The 15,278-nt window shown below is 44.2% G+C and overlaps 1 protein-coding gene across 1 annotated transcript in view; it reads right to left on the reverse strand.

The window, feature by feature from the left end:
• The window catches only part of LOC309601649 (E3 ubiquitin-protein ligase RNF38-like), a gene marked incomplete at its 5' end in the record, with an annotated part of 61,515 nt that extends 54,227 nt beyond the window's left edge, over positions 1-7,288 (reverse strand). Inside the window, one exon of the mRNA XM_082334807.1 lies at positions 7,182-7,288. Within this exon, the coding sequence (XP_082190933.1) occupies positions 7,182-7,288 (107 nt within the window). The remainder of the gene's footprint in view (positions 1-7,181) is intronic.
• Between the last annotated feature and the right edge of the window lie 7,990 nt (positions 7,289-15,278).

The raw sequence follows: 15,278 nt of genomic DNA on the forward strand, positions 1-15,278 counted from the left end.
ACCTGTTCAGTGTTTTGCATTAGGACAATTTTCTTTCCTCTGTGTGATTCTAATCCTAGAGCAGATAATACTTAAGGCAGTAGATGTTCTTTTTTCCTTGGAATATCTAATTATAGCTTTAAAGCTGCTATTTCCTACTAAAAAAAAAAAAAAAAAAAAAAAAAAGACTTCTGATGCATATGCATGCTCCGAATGCTTTTGATATAAAACATATATGCAAGGACTTATGTTTACAAGAATTGTAGGAGGGAAGGAGAGTTACCAATGAAAGTCCTAATTGCTTGGAAGAACAATTAAGTGAATTCCCTAATTATGATGAGCAATGATCCTCAGACAGAGTAGCTTCTTTTAAGACTACTTCTAGAAAGAGAGAGGTAGAAGTAGAAGGGTGTAGGGTTGGGTTTTTGGCATTGCTTCTGGGATGTTTTTTTTCCTCCAGTTGGGCAGAACAAAAGTCTCTGAAAGCAGCAAAATTGGAAACAAAAGATTCTTTTACTATGTAGAGCTATTAAAAAAAATCATTTAGCAAAGCTCAGTATCCAGATACACAGCTCTAAAAGCTTTCTAAATTTCTAATTTATTGTGAATGACTTAGGAAGAGTAGTCAGAACTGCATCTAAATTATTAAATACTTATATTGAAGTTGCACTTTGACTTTTTTCTTCTAAACACTGTGCTAGATGTTGTACAAAACCAGTAAGTGACAGTCCCTGGCACCCAAAATCATTTACAGTCTAAAAAAGGTGATGTGTCCAGCTGAGTTAAAGTGGGTCAGATGGAAGCAGACAGAAGAACACATAGTGAGTATGATCTTTAGGCAGGAACAGCCATCACAAGCTGTCCATAACTGAAGAGCCTTGATTTCAGCATTTTCTAAGGTAATTTCTTTGAAGCAGCAACTTTTTGAATGCCCTTATTCTTTTCAACTGAAATTACTATTATGGCAAAGAAGAAAGGAAGAACAAGTGAAAAATGCAGCATAGCATAGCAAAGGGACAGAAGTCCCCACTTTCTAGTGATTGGTAGAAAGAAAATGGAGCTGTACTTTTTGGTTCCACACATGCACCTGTTGTGCTTACAATACAAAAAACTTCTGAATCAAAGGACAATCAAATTGGGACAGCATCTTCTACAGATTCAAATTAAAAAGCAGAAGAAAAGAGAATGTCTTCAAATTTTGTTTTTTGGTGTTTAATACAAGACTTACTTGCCAGCTGTCCTAAGCAAAAGAGCTTCAGAACAGTCTCCAGTCAGAGCAAACAAAGAATTTGTTCTATGGCAAGGAATGGATGTGGTGATGGAGAACCAACTTGGACATTGGAATGTACAACTTGGACATTGAAATGTACAACTGGCTTGGAATGCACATTCTCAAGAAGAAAGGCAACTTGACCTCACTTATAAGCAGTATTATGTAAAACTCTATTAAGGCTATCTTCTTAATGCAGTATGTATTTGCTTATCATGAATCTGAAAATCCCAACTGAAAATAGGGCCTCATTTTACTAGGCGTGTGTCGTGGTTTAACCCCAGCCAGCAACTAAGCACCACACAGCCACTCGCTCACTCCCCCCACCCTGGTGGGATGGGGGAGAGAATCGGAAGGGTGAAAGTGAGAAAACTCGTGGGTTGAGATAAGAACAGTTTAATAATTGGAGTAAAATGGAATAGAATAGTAGTAATAGTAGTAATAATAACAAATATAAATAATAAACAATAAATAATGAATAATGAATAATAATACAATAATAATACAATAATAGTAATATACAAAGCAAGTGATACACTGTTCAATTGCTCACCACCCACCGACCAATGCCCAGCACGTCCCTGAGCAGCGATTGCTGCCCCCCAGCCAACTCCTCCCAGTTTATATAGTGAGCATGACATCATATGCTATGGAATAGCCCTTTGGCCAGTCTGGGTCAGCTGTCCTGGCTGTGCCCCCTCCCAGCTTCTTGTGCACCGGGCAGAGCATGGGAAGCTGAAAAGTCCTTGACTAGTGTAAGCCCTACTCAGCAACAACTAAAACATCAGTGTGTTATCCACATTATTCTCATCCTAAATCCAAAACACAGCACTATGCCAGCTACTAGGAAGAAAATTAACTCTATCCCAGCCGAAACCAGGACAGCATGGTACAGAAATCTCTGATCAAAAGAGCTTATAGTATAAACAGTAATCCAAATAATAGAAAAAAACCACCCAGATAATAAAGACCCTACAGAAATTCATTGCAAAACATGGCAAAGATGCAGGCTGTGTCTACATTAGCAAGAAGTGTGGACCAATAATAGTGAATCTATAGAGCAAACCAGTTGGCAATGAGTACCCGATATCCACCCTATACACATTTCAGGAAACTAGAACTAGCCCAAACACTGAATACCCATTTACAGCTGGACTACATCTTCCAGTTCAGCTTTAACTAAAAAGAATCCAGTTCATGAGGTCCAAGATCACTCCACAATAGGAACCAATTCATGATAAGCAGCAACAATAAGGAAATTTGCTTTGAATGATCCCAAATAAAACATTAATAAGATTGCTGGCAGTCTGGGCTGCAGTGATCATGCCCTGGTGGAATTCACAATACAGAGGGATACGGACCAGGCAAAGAGTAGAGTCAGAACCATGAATTTTAAGAAAGAGAACTTTCAGTTGTTTAAGGAATTAGTGGATGGGACCCCCTGGGAAACTACCCTCAGGTACAAAGAAACTGAACAGAACTGGCAGCTATTTAAGGACGTTTTTCTTAGAGCGCAAGAGCTCTCGATTCCCATGTATAAGAAATCAGGCAAGGAAGGCAGGAGACCAGCATGGCTGAGTAAGGACCTCCTAGTCAAACTAAAGTGTAAGCAGGAAATGCATAGGCAGTGGAACCAGGGACATGTATCCTGGGAAGAATATAGGGATGCTGCCCAGATATGTAGGGGTGGGATCAGGAAAGCTAAGGCACAGCTGGATCTGAATTTGGCAAGGGATGCGAAGAATAATAAGAAGGGCTTCTACAGGTAGAAGAAAATGTACCCCCCATGAGAAATAAGACAGAAGAACTAGTGACAACCAATGTGGAGAAGGCTGAGGTACTCAACATTTTTTTTTGCCTCAGTTTTCAATGGTAATCTCTCTTCCCACATCATTCGAGCCACTGAACCTCAAGGCAGGGACTGAGGGAATGAAGTCCTTCCCCTCAGAAGAGAAGATCAGATTTGAGACTACCTGAGGAACCTGAACATACACAAGTCCATGGGACCTGACAAGATGCATCCCAGGGTGCTGAGGAAATTACCAAGCCACTCTCCACCATATTTCAAAAGTTGTGGCAGTCAGGCAAAGTCACCAGTGACTGGAAAAGGAAATGTCATGCCCATTTTTAAAAAGGGTAAAAAGGAGGACCCTGGGAACTACCAACCAGTCAGCCTCACCTCCATGTCTGGTAAGATCATGGAACAGATTCTCCTGGAAGATATGTCGAAACATGTGGAAGACAGGGAAGTGATTAGAGACAGCCAACATGGCTTCACCAAGGGCATGTCGTGCCTGACTAATCTAGTGGCCTTCTATGATGGAGTGACTGCATCAGTGGACAAGGGAAGAACTACGGATGTCATCTACCTGGACTTCTGTAAGGCCTTTGACACGGTCCCCCACAACATTCTGGACTATAAATTGGAGAGATATGGGTTTGACAGATGGACTATCAGATGGATAAGGGATTGGCTGGATGGCTGTGTCCAAAGACTTCTAGTCAGTGGCTCAATGTCCAAGTGGAAACCAGTAACGAGTGGTGTTCCTCAAGGGTCCGTACTGGGACCAGTACTGTTTAATATCTTCATCAATGACATAGTGGGATCAAGTGCACCCTCAGCAAGTTTGCAGATGACACCAAGCTGAGCGGTATGGTTGACACGCCTGAGGGATGGGATGCCATCCAGAGGGACCTGGACAAGAAGCGCGCCCATGTGAACCTCATGAGGTTCAACAAGGCCATGTGCAAGGTCCTGCACCTGGGTTTGTATGCAGCCCAGGATACAATTGGATTTCTGGGCTGCAAGCACACATTGCAGCCTGGTTGAAGCATTCGCCAATATCAGTACAGACTGGGGGATGAATGGATTAAGAGCAGCCCTGCAGAGAAGGACTTGGGGCAATGTGTGCTTGCAGCCCAGAAATCCAATTGTATCCTGGGCTGCATACAAAGAAGCATGGCCAGCAGATCGAGGGAGGTGATTCTCCCCCTTTACTCCTCTCTCATGGGACCCTACCTGGAGTCCTGTGTCCAGTTCTGTGGCCACCAGTGCAAGACAGACATGGACCTGTTTGAGTGGGTGTAGAGGAGGGCCACGAAAATGATCAGAGGGCTGGAATATCTCTCCTATGAAGAAAGGCTGAGAGAATAGAGAGAACTGGGGTTGTTCAGCCTGGAGAAGAGAAGGCTCCAGGGAGACCTGATTGCAGCCTTTCAATATATAAAGGAGGCTTATAATAAAGTCAGAGAGACTTTTTGCCAGGGCCTGTAGTGACAGGACATGGGGCAATGGTTTTAAACCTGAAAGAGGGTAGATTTAGATTGGATATAAGGAAGAAATTCTTTACTGTGAGGGTGGTGAGATACTGGAACAGGTTGCCCAGAGAAGTTGCGGATGCCCCATCATTGGAAGTATTCAAGGTCAGGTTGGACGGGGCTTTGAGCAACCTGATCAAGTGAAAGATGTCCCTGCCCATGGTAGGGGTGGTTGGACTAGATGATCTTTAAAGGTCCTTTTCAGTTGAAACCATTCTATGATTCTATGACTCACAACAACCTTAAAGAATCAAGCTCTGATCCATTAGGTCTTATCAGCTCTGGTTTAGCATCAGTACTATAAAACTTAATCAGATTCCTGCAGAACATGTACACAGATGTGTATAAACTGTGCTCCCTCAATCATCCTATTCTGGGAAGGTAGATTAGGTCACACCAGCAAGAGAGGGTAATGGAAGGATGCAAGGAAATGTGTATGGACTGGTCAGATGACAAGCAAAAAAGCCAAATGCATCATATTCTGAACAGCCTAGTTCAAAGTGTTTCTAAATAAAAACATCTTGTGGACTAGATTTATGAGTCACCACTGCACAGAACTGTATAAAGGGCATGGCAGCAGTTATTCTGAAAAAGAGAAGCTTGAGTCAACAAGCCAGTTTCTTTCTTAGGTCTGACAGCTGTACGAACACCCATACCATGTTCATGCTTTGGACTGAAAGCTTCCACATTTGTGGACTTGAAGAAGAAACTATTCCTTCTAACACTATGTTATCATGGTTGACAAATTTTATCTATGGAGTCAGAGGAGAAACAATTATGTTTTTTCAACCTCACCTAACATTTTACAGTCATGAAAATGCAGATACTTCCATTTTAGGAGAAATCAAGCTATAGTGTTTCTGCGATATAAAGAGAGGTCAGTGAGCTTTAAACTTTTATTAGATGACTTGGACACATTTTTGAGACATTGCAGAGCAGGGGGCGGGAATTGAAAGCTTTTGCTTTGGATAACTAAATAGAAGAGTAAAGGTCATCTTTATTTTTATGCTTTCCTAAACACTCTTATCCAGACATCAGTTCAACGTAGCCATCTAAAACTCTGCTCTTCCATGACTAAGGAAGCTTATTCCAAAAGCTCTGCCTCAGTGAATCTTATGAGCTACACACTAAAAAACAGAACAAAAATGTAATCTTTATAATATGCAAACCAACCACCTCAGCAACAACATGATGCTATGATATCCTCCAGTCAGGTCTTCCTCACCTTTGCTGTTTGCAAGACAAGGACTGAGTTGTGAGTGCAATGAACATATATAACACTACATATGGAACTTATTGCTTTTAATAGCACCCTGACAACAAATAGGTTTTTATTCCTGTATTGGGTTTACATGGCAAGGTTTTGGTAGCAGGGGAGCTGCAGGGGTGGCTTCTGTGAGAAGATGCCAGAAGCTTCCCCCATGTTGGACACTACCAGTTCCAGCCAGCTCCAAGGCTGGCCAAAGCTGAGCCGATCAGCAACGTTGGTAGCGCCTCTGTGACAACATATTTAAGAATGGGTAAAAAACACTGCACAACAGCAGCCAGAAGAGAGGAGTGAGAAAATGTGAGAGGAACAACCCTGCAGACACCAAGGTCAGTGAAGAAGGAGGGGGAGAAGGTGCTCCAGGCGTTGGAGCAGAGATTCCCCTGCAGCCCATGGTTCAAGACCATGGTGAGGCAGGCTGTCCCCCTGCAGCCCATGGAGGTCCATGGTGGAGCAGATATCCACCTGCAGCCCGGGGAGGACCCCACGCAGGAGCAAGTGGATTTGCCCTGAAGGAAGCTGCAGCCTGTGGAGACCCCACACAGGAGCAGGCTCCTGACAGGACCTGTGACCCTGTGGAAAGGACCCATGTTGGAGAAGTTTGTGAAGGACTGTCTCCCATGGGAGGGACCCCATTCTGGAGCAGGGGAAGAGCATGAGGAGGAAGGAGCAGCAGACACGAAGCATTATGACCACAACCACCGTTCCCCATACCCCTGTGCTGCTTGGGGGGATGAGGTAGAAGAGTCAGGAGTGAAGTTGAGCCTGGGAAGAAGGGAGCGAGGGGGTGGGTATTTTCAGATTTGTTCTTATTTCTCACTATCCTACTCTGTTTAATTGGCAACAAATTAATTTCTGCAAGTTGAGTTTGTTTTGCCTGTGACTGTAATTGCTGAGTGATCTCCCTGTCATCATCTCAACCCATGAGCTTTTAGTCATATTTTTGGACCCTGTCCTATTGAGGAGGTGGAGTGATAGAGCGGCTTGGTGGGCACCTGGCAGCTAGCCAAAGTCAACCCACCACAATTCCCCCCTTCCCATTTTTTTAAAAGCTTATTTCTCCAGTACAGAATGAGAGAAAGAAGCCAGCTCATAACAAAAATGTTAATAAGCATTCTGTTCTCCAATTTCTCTCTACTCTTACAAATTATTGGAAGATGCAAGAACTTAAATTAATTTCAATACAAAGTTTTCTGTTGCACTTATTATAATTTAGTTAAAGTCAAAGGAAGCATTAGAATATTTATTATATAATAAATACTATTCAGTGTTGCCTGAAATAGGCTTCCCCTGAGTTGACAATAGAGAGAATAAGAAACTGGTCCTTAACCTAAATAGCTTACTTACCTCCTCCTACTTCGTGCAGGTGTGCTGCAGCGTTCCCCAGAGAAGTGATGTTGGTTGGACCGAGCCAAAGGAGGCTGCCTATTTGATGCCATTTCCCATGGTCGCATTGGCGGTGATGCAGTTGGTGATGCCGCTGTATAGTCAAAGACTGAATGAGAAAGGCGTTGTCTCTTGGGACTTGAACTATCTTCACTCTGTGCCAATGTAGACAAAAAAAAACTCAGCTGAGTGATTTGTTTCCCATATTGAAACTCCAATATTATTTACTTCAGCTAGCATTAGAGAGGGAGACTTAACAGAGTAGATCAAAACACCATAAAGTTAAACAACTATAATTAGTTTTAGAACCTACTACCTTCATAATAATTAGTTTTAGAACCTACTACCTTCATAATGCAAACACTTAATTGCCCACCTGAGCATTTTTACTAAAGTATATTTTAGCAACATCAAGATATTTTAAATACTAATGCTAAGGCAACCACAGAAGTTATATCAGAAAAAGGAGTAAACATTTACTTCAGGAGAAGGAGGTAGGTCCTATTTTGTTATAATATTCAACACAGGCACTACCCCCCCAATACAGATTTAGGATATAAACACATAAATGAGTGATCCAAAGACCTTTTTGGAAAAGATAAGCACAGATTTCACACCAATGGGATCCATATTTGCCAGTAAATAGATGCCATATAGAGCTCTAGTTCAGCATATGCACTCCATTCCTACCAGGTGCATGCTTAAATAGCTGAAAAAACATGTTAAAATGTCTGGAGTACAAATCAGGTCTGTTATCCCAGCACAGAGGTGCCTCATCTTTTAACTTGTTAGTGCAGTAATAGTAATTAACAGGTAAAGAAAATATGGTCAAAAACAACCACCATGAAAAGCTTAGTTTGTGTATTTTACTGAAGTTCTACTGGGACTAGGTAGCTCCTAGAGTTGTCAGTATTAGTGATAAGAAAACCTTTCACCTCCAAGTTTACATTTGGTCCTGAACAGAAATAGTTACCTCTCCTTTTCACTGCTTGTCCCTACTTAAAATGGTTAGCTAGACTTCTCTTCTTCTTCACCATAATAATTTCAGTTAAGAGATATGATGTGATGAGTTTAAGAAACCAAATATTTGCAGTCATTTGCAGATGACCAATACAGAGAAAACTGAGCTTCTCTACAATAACTGTCTTCCTGAACTGGTGCCTCTAACCCTGTTAGAAGCCTTTTGCTTCACATACATTTAAAGACTATCATGTTTTAAAGCCTCTCTACACTTATTCATTCCTCACAATTTTCCTCAGTCTACCAAATATTCTTTTTCTTCCTATTTTATTGGCCCTTTTATGGTTTTTAGCTTTAAAGGAGTTTGATTTCCACTTTCTGAACACTATCGGTTGAGTAGAATATTTCATAGAATCATAGAACAGCCAAGGTCGGAAGGGACCTCGAAAGATCATCTGGTCCGACCTTTTGTGGGAAAGGGAGCCTAGATGAGATTATCTAGCACCCTGTCCAATCACATCTTGAAAACCTCCAGTGATGGGGGACTCTACCACATCCTTGGGGAGATTGTTTCAGTGAATGATTGTTCTCACTGTAAAAAAAATTCTTTCCTAAATCGAGATGAAACCTCTCCTGGTACAACTTGAACCCGTTGTCCCTTGTCTTCTCCATGTGGCTCCTTGTGAAGAGAGCACCTCCGTCCTCTTTGTAGCTGCCCTTTAAGTATTAGAATACTGTGATGAGGTCCCCCCTGAGCCTTCTCTTCTCCAGGGAGAAAAGACGAACTTCTTCAGTGTCTCCTCACAGAGCAGGTTCTTTAGCCCTTCATCATCTTCGTGGACCTCCTTTGGACCTACTCCAGTCTCTCCACATCTTTCTTGAATTGTGAGAACCAGAACTGGACACATTACACCAGGTGCAGCCTGACAAGCGCTGAGTAGAGTGGGATGATCACATCTTCATCTCTGCTAGCAATGCCCCTGTGGATGCAGCCCAGGATCCGATTTTCCTTTGTTGCTGCAGCGGCACACTGCTGACTCATGTTCAGCTTCTTGCCTACCAGGTCCCTTTCAGCAAGGCTGCTCCCCAGCCACACAGATACTAGCCTGTACTGGTGTCATGGTTTAACCCCAGCTGGCAACTGAGCATCACACAGCTGTTCGCTCACTCCCCTCACCCAGTGGGATGGGACAGAGAATCAGAAGAGTAAAAGTGAGAAAACTCATGGGTTGAGATAAAGACAGTTTAATAGGTAAAGCAAAAGCCACATGCACAAGCAAAGCAAAGCAAAGCAAGGAATTCATTCACTACTTCCCATCAGCAGGCAGGCGTTTAACTACTTCCAGGAAAGCAGGGCTCCATCATGCATAATGGTTACTTGGGAAGACAAACGCCATCATGCCAAACGTCCCCCCTTCCTTCTTCTTCCCCCAGCTTTTTATATGCTGAGCATGATGTCATATGGTATGGAATATCCCTTTGGTCAGTTGGGGTCAGCTGTCCCAGCTGTGTCCCCTCCCAACTTCTTGTGCACCCCCAGCCTCTTCGCTGGTGGGGTGGTGTGAGAAGCAGAAAAGGCCTTGACTCTGTGTAAGCACTGCTCAGCAATAACAAAAACACCCCTGTATTATCAACACTGTTTTCATCACAAATCCAAAACATAGCCCCATACTAGCTTCTGTGAAGAAAATTAACTCTATCCCAGCCAAAACCAGCACAACTGGGCTCTTTGGTTATGTCATCCTAGGTGCAGGACCTTGAACTTGTCTTTGTTTTAAACTTCATACTGTTCTTGCTAGCCCACTCTTCCAGCCTGTCCAGGTCTCTCTGTAAGATGGCTCTCCCTTCTGATGTGTCCACCTCACCACCAAGTTTGGTGTCATCAGCAAACTTGGTGAGGGTGCTTTCAGTCCCATTGTCCAGATCATTTATGAAATGTTGAACAGTGTGAGGCCCAGTATTGATCCCTGAGGGACCTCACTTGTGACAAGCTGCCAGCCTGAGTAAAAACCATTGATAATCACCCTCTGAGTGCAGCCTGTTTGCCAATTTCTTACCTATCTCTCAGACCACCCATCCAATTTGTATCTTGCCAGTTTGTCCAGGAGAAGGCTGTGAGAAACAGTGTCGAACACTTTGCTGAAGTCCAGGTAAAAAAACATCCACTGCTCTGCTCTCCTCATGTTGACAGAATAAGTTATTTTGTTGTAGAAAATGATGAGGTTAGTCTGGCATGATTTGCCTTTGGTAAATCTATGCTGGCTTTTCCCAATCACCTGCTTCATATGGATTGTAATAGTTTCTAGCAGGACTTGTTCCATTATTTTCCCAGGGAATGAAGTAAGACTAATGGGCCTGTAGTTTCCTGGGTCCTCTTTTGGGCCCTTCTTGTAGATGGGTGTGACATTTGCCCTCTTCAAGTTGTCAGGTACATCCTCTGATCTCCACAACTTTTCAGTGATTATAGACAGAAGCCCTATTTCTCTTGCTGCTTGATAGGTAATTTGTTTTCTTGCTTTCTTTTCAGCTCACACCTGTATAAGCACACTCTTTTTCTAATCTTTAAGCTGTATCAACATATGAGAAGAAAAAAATATTTTTCCCCTCTTGACTTTACAGTCTTTCTGACTACATTTCACCTCTTTTCAGACCCATATTTTAAAGTTACATGCCACAAGCTGGAGTTTTTTTCCCCTACTAAACCCTTACTCAAGCAGTTACCATTACTAACCCTAGTAATGATTAGGCAGGAGAAAAAGGTGAAATATCAAAAGAAAAGAACCATGCAATACTTGGGGGAATGCCAAATTTTAATACCTTTTTGTTTTTCACAGAATGGTTGAGGTTGGAAGGGACCTCTGGAGGTCATCTAGACCAACCCCCCTGCTCAAGCAGGGCCACCTAGAACCAGTTGCCCAGGACCATGTCCAGACAGTTTTTTAATATCTCCAAGGAGGAAGATTCCACAACCTCTCTGGGCAACCAGAGTGCTCAGTCAGCCTCACAGTAAAAAAGTGTTTCCTAATGTTCAGACGGAACCTCCTGTGTTTCATTGTGTGCCCATTGCCTCTGGTCCTGTCACTGGGCACCACTGAAAAGAACCTGTCTCCATCTTCTTTGCAGCCTCCCTTCAGATATTCATATACATTAATAATGAGATCCCCCCTGAGCCTTTTCTGCTCTAGGCTGAACAGTCACAGCTGTCTCAGCCCTTCCTCATAGGAGAGATGCTTCAGTCCCATAATCATCTTAATGGCCCTTCACTGAACTCTCTCCAGTATGTCCACATCTCTCCTCTACTGGGGAGCCCAGAACTGGACACAGGACTCCAGGTGTGGCCTCACCAGTGCTGAGGAGAGGGGAAGGATCACCTTCCTTGACCTGCTGGCAACACTCCTCCTCATGTAGCCTAGGTTAGTATTGGCCTTCTTTGCAGCAAGGGCGCACTGCTGGCTCATGTTCAACTTGCTGTCCACCAGGACCCCCAGGTCCTTTTCTGCAAAGCTGCTTTCCAGCTGGGCAGCCCCAAGCATGTACTGGTGCCTGGGGTTGTTCCTCCCCAGGTGCAGGATTTTGCACTTCTTGTTGAACTGCATGAACTTCCTGTCAGCCCATTTCTCCAGCCTGTCCAGGTCCCTCTGGATGGCAGCATGACCCTCTGGCATATCAGCCACTCCTCCCAGTTTTGTGTCATCAGCAAACTTGCTGAGGGTACACTCTGCCCCACCATCCAGATCATTAATTAAGATCTTGAACAGGATTGGACGTAGTATTGATCTCTGTTTTAGCATTGTTTCCTTAAAATGAAGCTGGTGTGAATACAATTCTCCAGTCTGCTAAACTCATATGGTCTGATCTCATAGCTGACCCTGCTTTGAGCAAGAGGTTGGACTAGAGAACTCCCCAGATCCCTTCCAACCTGAATTATCCTATGATTCTACGATGCATGTATTTGCTCATCCTCCAGTCACTTTTGATTTCCATCATAAACTGAAATTCAACATGAAAGAACAAAGAAGTCAAAGACTGGTCTGTTCTTAAAGTTTCATGAAACCACATGCCCAGGTGTCCTCGTTTCAGCTGGGATGGAGTTAATTTTCTTCTTGGTAGCCGGTATGGGGCTGTGTTTTGGGTTTAGGATGAGAACAATGTCGATGATACACTGATGCTTTGGTTCTTGCTAAGTAGTGCTAAGCTGTTGCTAAATAGGTGCTAAGTGTTGCTCACACTGGTCAAGGACTTTTCAGCTTCCCCTGCTCTGCCGGGTGCACAAGAAGCTGGGAGGGGGCATAGCCAGGACAGCTGACCCAGACTGGCCAAAGGGCTATTCCATACCATATGACATCATGCTCAGTATATAAGCTGGGGGAAGAAGAAGGAAGGGGGGGGACATTGGGCATGATGGTGTTTGTCTTCCCAAGCAACTGTTACGCGTGATGGAGTCCTGCTTTCCTGAGGATGGCTGAACACCTGCCTGCCGATGGGAAGTAGTGAATGAATTCCTTGTTTTGTTTTGTTTGCGTGCACGGTTTTTGCTTTGCCTATTTAACTGTTCTATTTTTATTTTACTTTAGTTATTACACTGTTCTTATCTCAACCCACGAGTTTTCTACCTTTTACCCTTCTGATTCTCTCCCCCATCCCACTGGTGGGGAGTGAGCGAGCGGCTGCGTGGTGCTTAGTTGCTGGCTGGGGTTAAACCACGACAGTCCTTTTTGGCGCCCAACGTGGGGCTCGAAGGGTTCGAGATAACAACAGTTTTAATTGGAATGTGCTAGATCGAATTTATAGCTGTTATTGCTGTTTAGCTGTTAATCGGCAGGCTTCTGTGCTTGCCATGGGGCTTGCTTGCCTTACTGTGTGTTAGAGTCTAGTGCTCGTTAGTGGCTGCTTTTTGCTTTTGCTGCTTGCTGTACTGCTTCTCATCTTACTGTGTTGTGCCTGGGAACATTTTCATAACAGCAATGGCCACGTACCCGGGCTGGCAGATGGCCAGGGTATCGCTGCTGGTTTTCTGTGCTGCTGTACTGGACAGGCTGGAACTCCAGTGTGAACTCAAGTTGAAGGGACTGTGATCTGTGGACGAGTTCCTGCGGGAGCACGACACCCCAAAGTGTCTGTGGACGTGGATAATCCCATGTCAGAGCAGCCCATGGAACTTAAGAGTGGAGCAGAGATCCACCTGCAGCCCATGGAGGACCCCATGCTGGAGCAGGTGGATGCCCGAAGGAGGCTGTGACCCCGTGGGAAGCCTGTGCTGGAGCAGGCTCCTGGAAGGACCTGTGGACCCGTGGAGAGAAGAGCCCACGCTGGAGCAGGTTTGCTGGCAGGACTTGTGACCCTGTGGGGGACCCATGCTGGAGCAGTTAGTGAAGAACTGCAGCCCGTGGGAAGGACTCATGTTAGAGAAGTTCATGGACTGTGCTGTCAGAGGGACCCCATGCCGGAGCAGGGGCAAGGGGAGGACTCCATTGCAGTGTTAAATCCTATTAACCTGGCCCAAAGGGGACAGGGGTGGAGACTGTAATGGAAATACCTTTAAATTGTTGTGACCTGGGATTTGAGTTGCATGTTATGGGAATTACTATAGCAGGAACCCCTTGTTGCTAGCCAGGCTAGGAGTAAGGGGAGGAGTTCATTGCAATGTTAAACCTGGCCCAAAGGGGCCAGGGGTGGAGATTGTGATGGATATACCTTTAAATTGTTGTAACCCATGATCTGAGTTGCATGTTATAGGAACTACCATAGCAGGAACCACCTGAACCAATGGAGGAGAAGCCTTACAAGAAGCAGTGCAAGTGCAGCAGTGACCTGACCTGAGCTGGCTTTGGTGCCCAATAATTCCATGCAACACACCACCTCTCCTGTCCTGAGTGACCACTATCACAGATGGAGCCCAAAGTCATGGACTAAATGAGCTCAATGGACATTTTGGGGACAACAGGGGTGGTGGTCAAAGAGGATGTATTGGATAATGTGGGACCTGAGCATGATGTAAATGGTATGGAATAAGGGGTGGATACTGTCCTGGTTTCAGCTGGGATGGAGTTAATTTTCTTCTTGGTAGCCGGTATGGGGCTGTGTTTTGGGTTTAGGATGAGAACAATGTCGATGATACACTGATGCTTTGGTTCTTGCTAAGTAGTGCTAAGCTGTTGCTAAATAGGTGCTAAGTGTTGCTCACACTGGTCAAGGACTTTTCAGCTTCCCCTGCTCTGCCGGGGGCACAAGAAGCTGGGAGGGGGCACAGCTGGGGGGGCTGACCCAGACTGGCCCAAGGGCTATTCCATACCACATGATGTCATGCTCAGTATATAAGCTGGGGGAAGAAGAAGGAAGGGGGGGGACATTGGGCATGATGGCGTTTGTCTTCCCAAGTAACCGTTACGCGTGATGGAGTCCTGCTTTCCTGGGGATGGCTGAACACCTGCCTGCCGATGGGAAGTAGTGAATGAATTCCTTGTTTTGTTTTGTTTGCGTGCACGGTTTTTGCTTTGCCTATTTAACTGTTCTAATTTATTTTACTTCAATTATTAAACTGTTCTTATCTCAACCCATGAGTTTTCTCCCTTTTACCCTTCTGATTCTCTCCCCCATCTCACTGGTGGGGAGTGAGCGAGTGGCTGTGTGGTGCTTAGTTGCTGGCTGGGGTTAAACCATGACACCAGGTAATAGGCAATTCTCCAAGAAGGGCTCCCACTTCCATAAGATCAGCCTCCTTAAACAGCAGTAAACCCCACCTGGAGAAGTGCCCCAGCCAGCAACTAAGCACCACACAGCTGCTTGCTCACTCCCACCCCCGGTGGGATGGGGAGAGAATCAGAAGGGTAAAAGTGAGAAAGAAACTCATAGGTTGAGATAAAGACAGTTTAATAATTAAAGAGAAATAATAATTAAAAATAAAATTGTAAGGAAAAGAGAAAAAAAATAAAAAGAGAGAGGAAAATAAAACCCAAGAAAGACAAGTGATGCAATTGTAAACAATTGTTCACCACCAACCGACTGATGCCTAAGCCAGTCCCTGAGCCGTAACCCAACCTCCTCCTCAGTTTTATTGATGAGCATGACGTCATATGGTATGGAATATCCCTTTTGTTA

Source organism: Platalea leucorodia (assembly GCF_965183815.1).
Source record: "Platalea leucorodia genome assembly, chromosome: W".
Classification (NCBI taxonomy): domain Eukaryota; kingdom Metazoa; phylum Chordata; class Aves; order Pelecaniformes; family Threskiornithidae; genus Platalea; species Platalea leucorodia.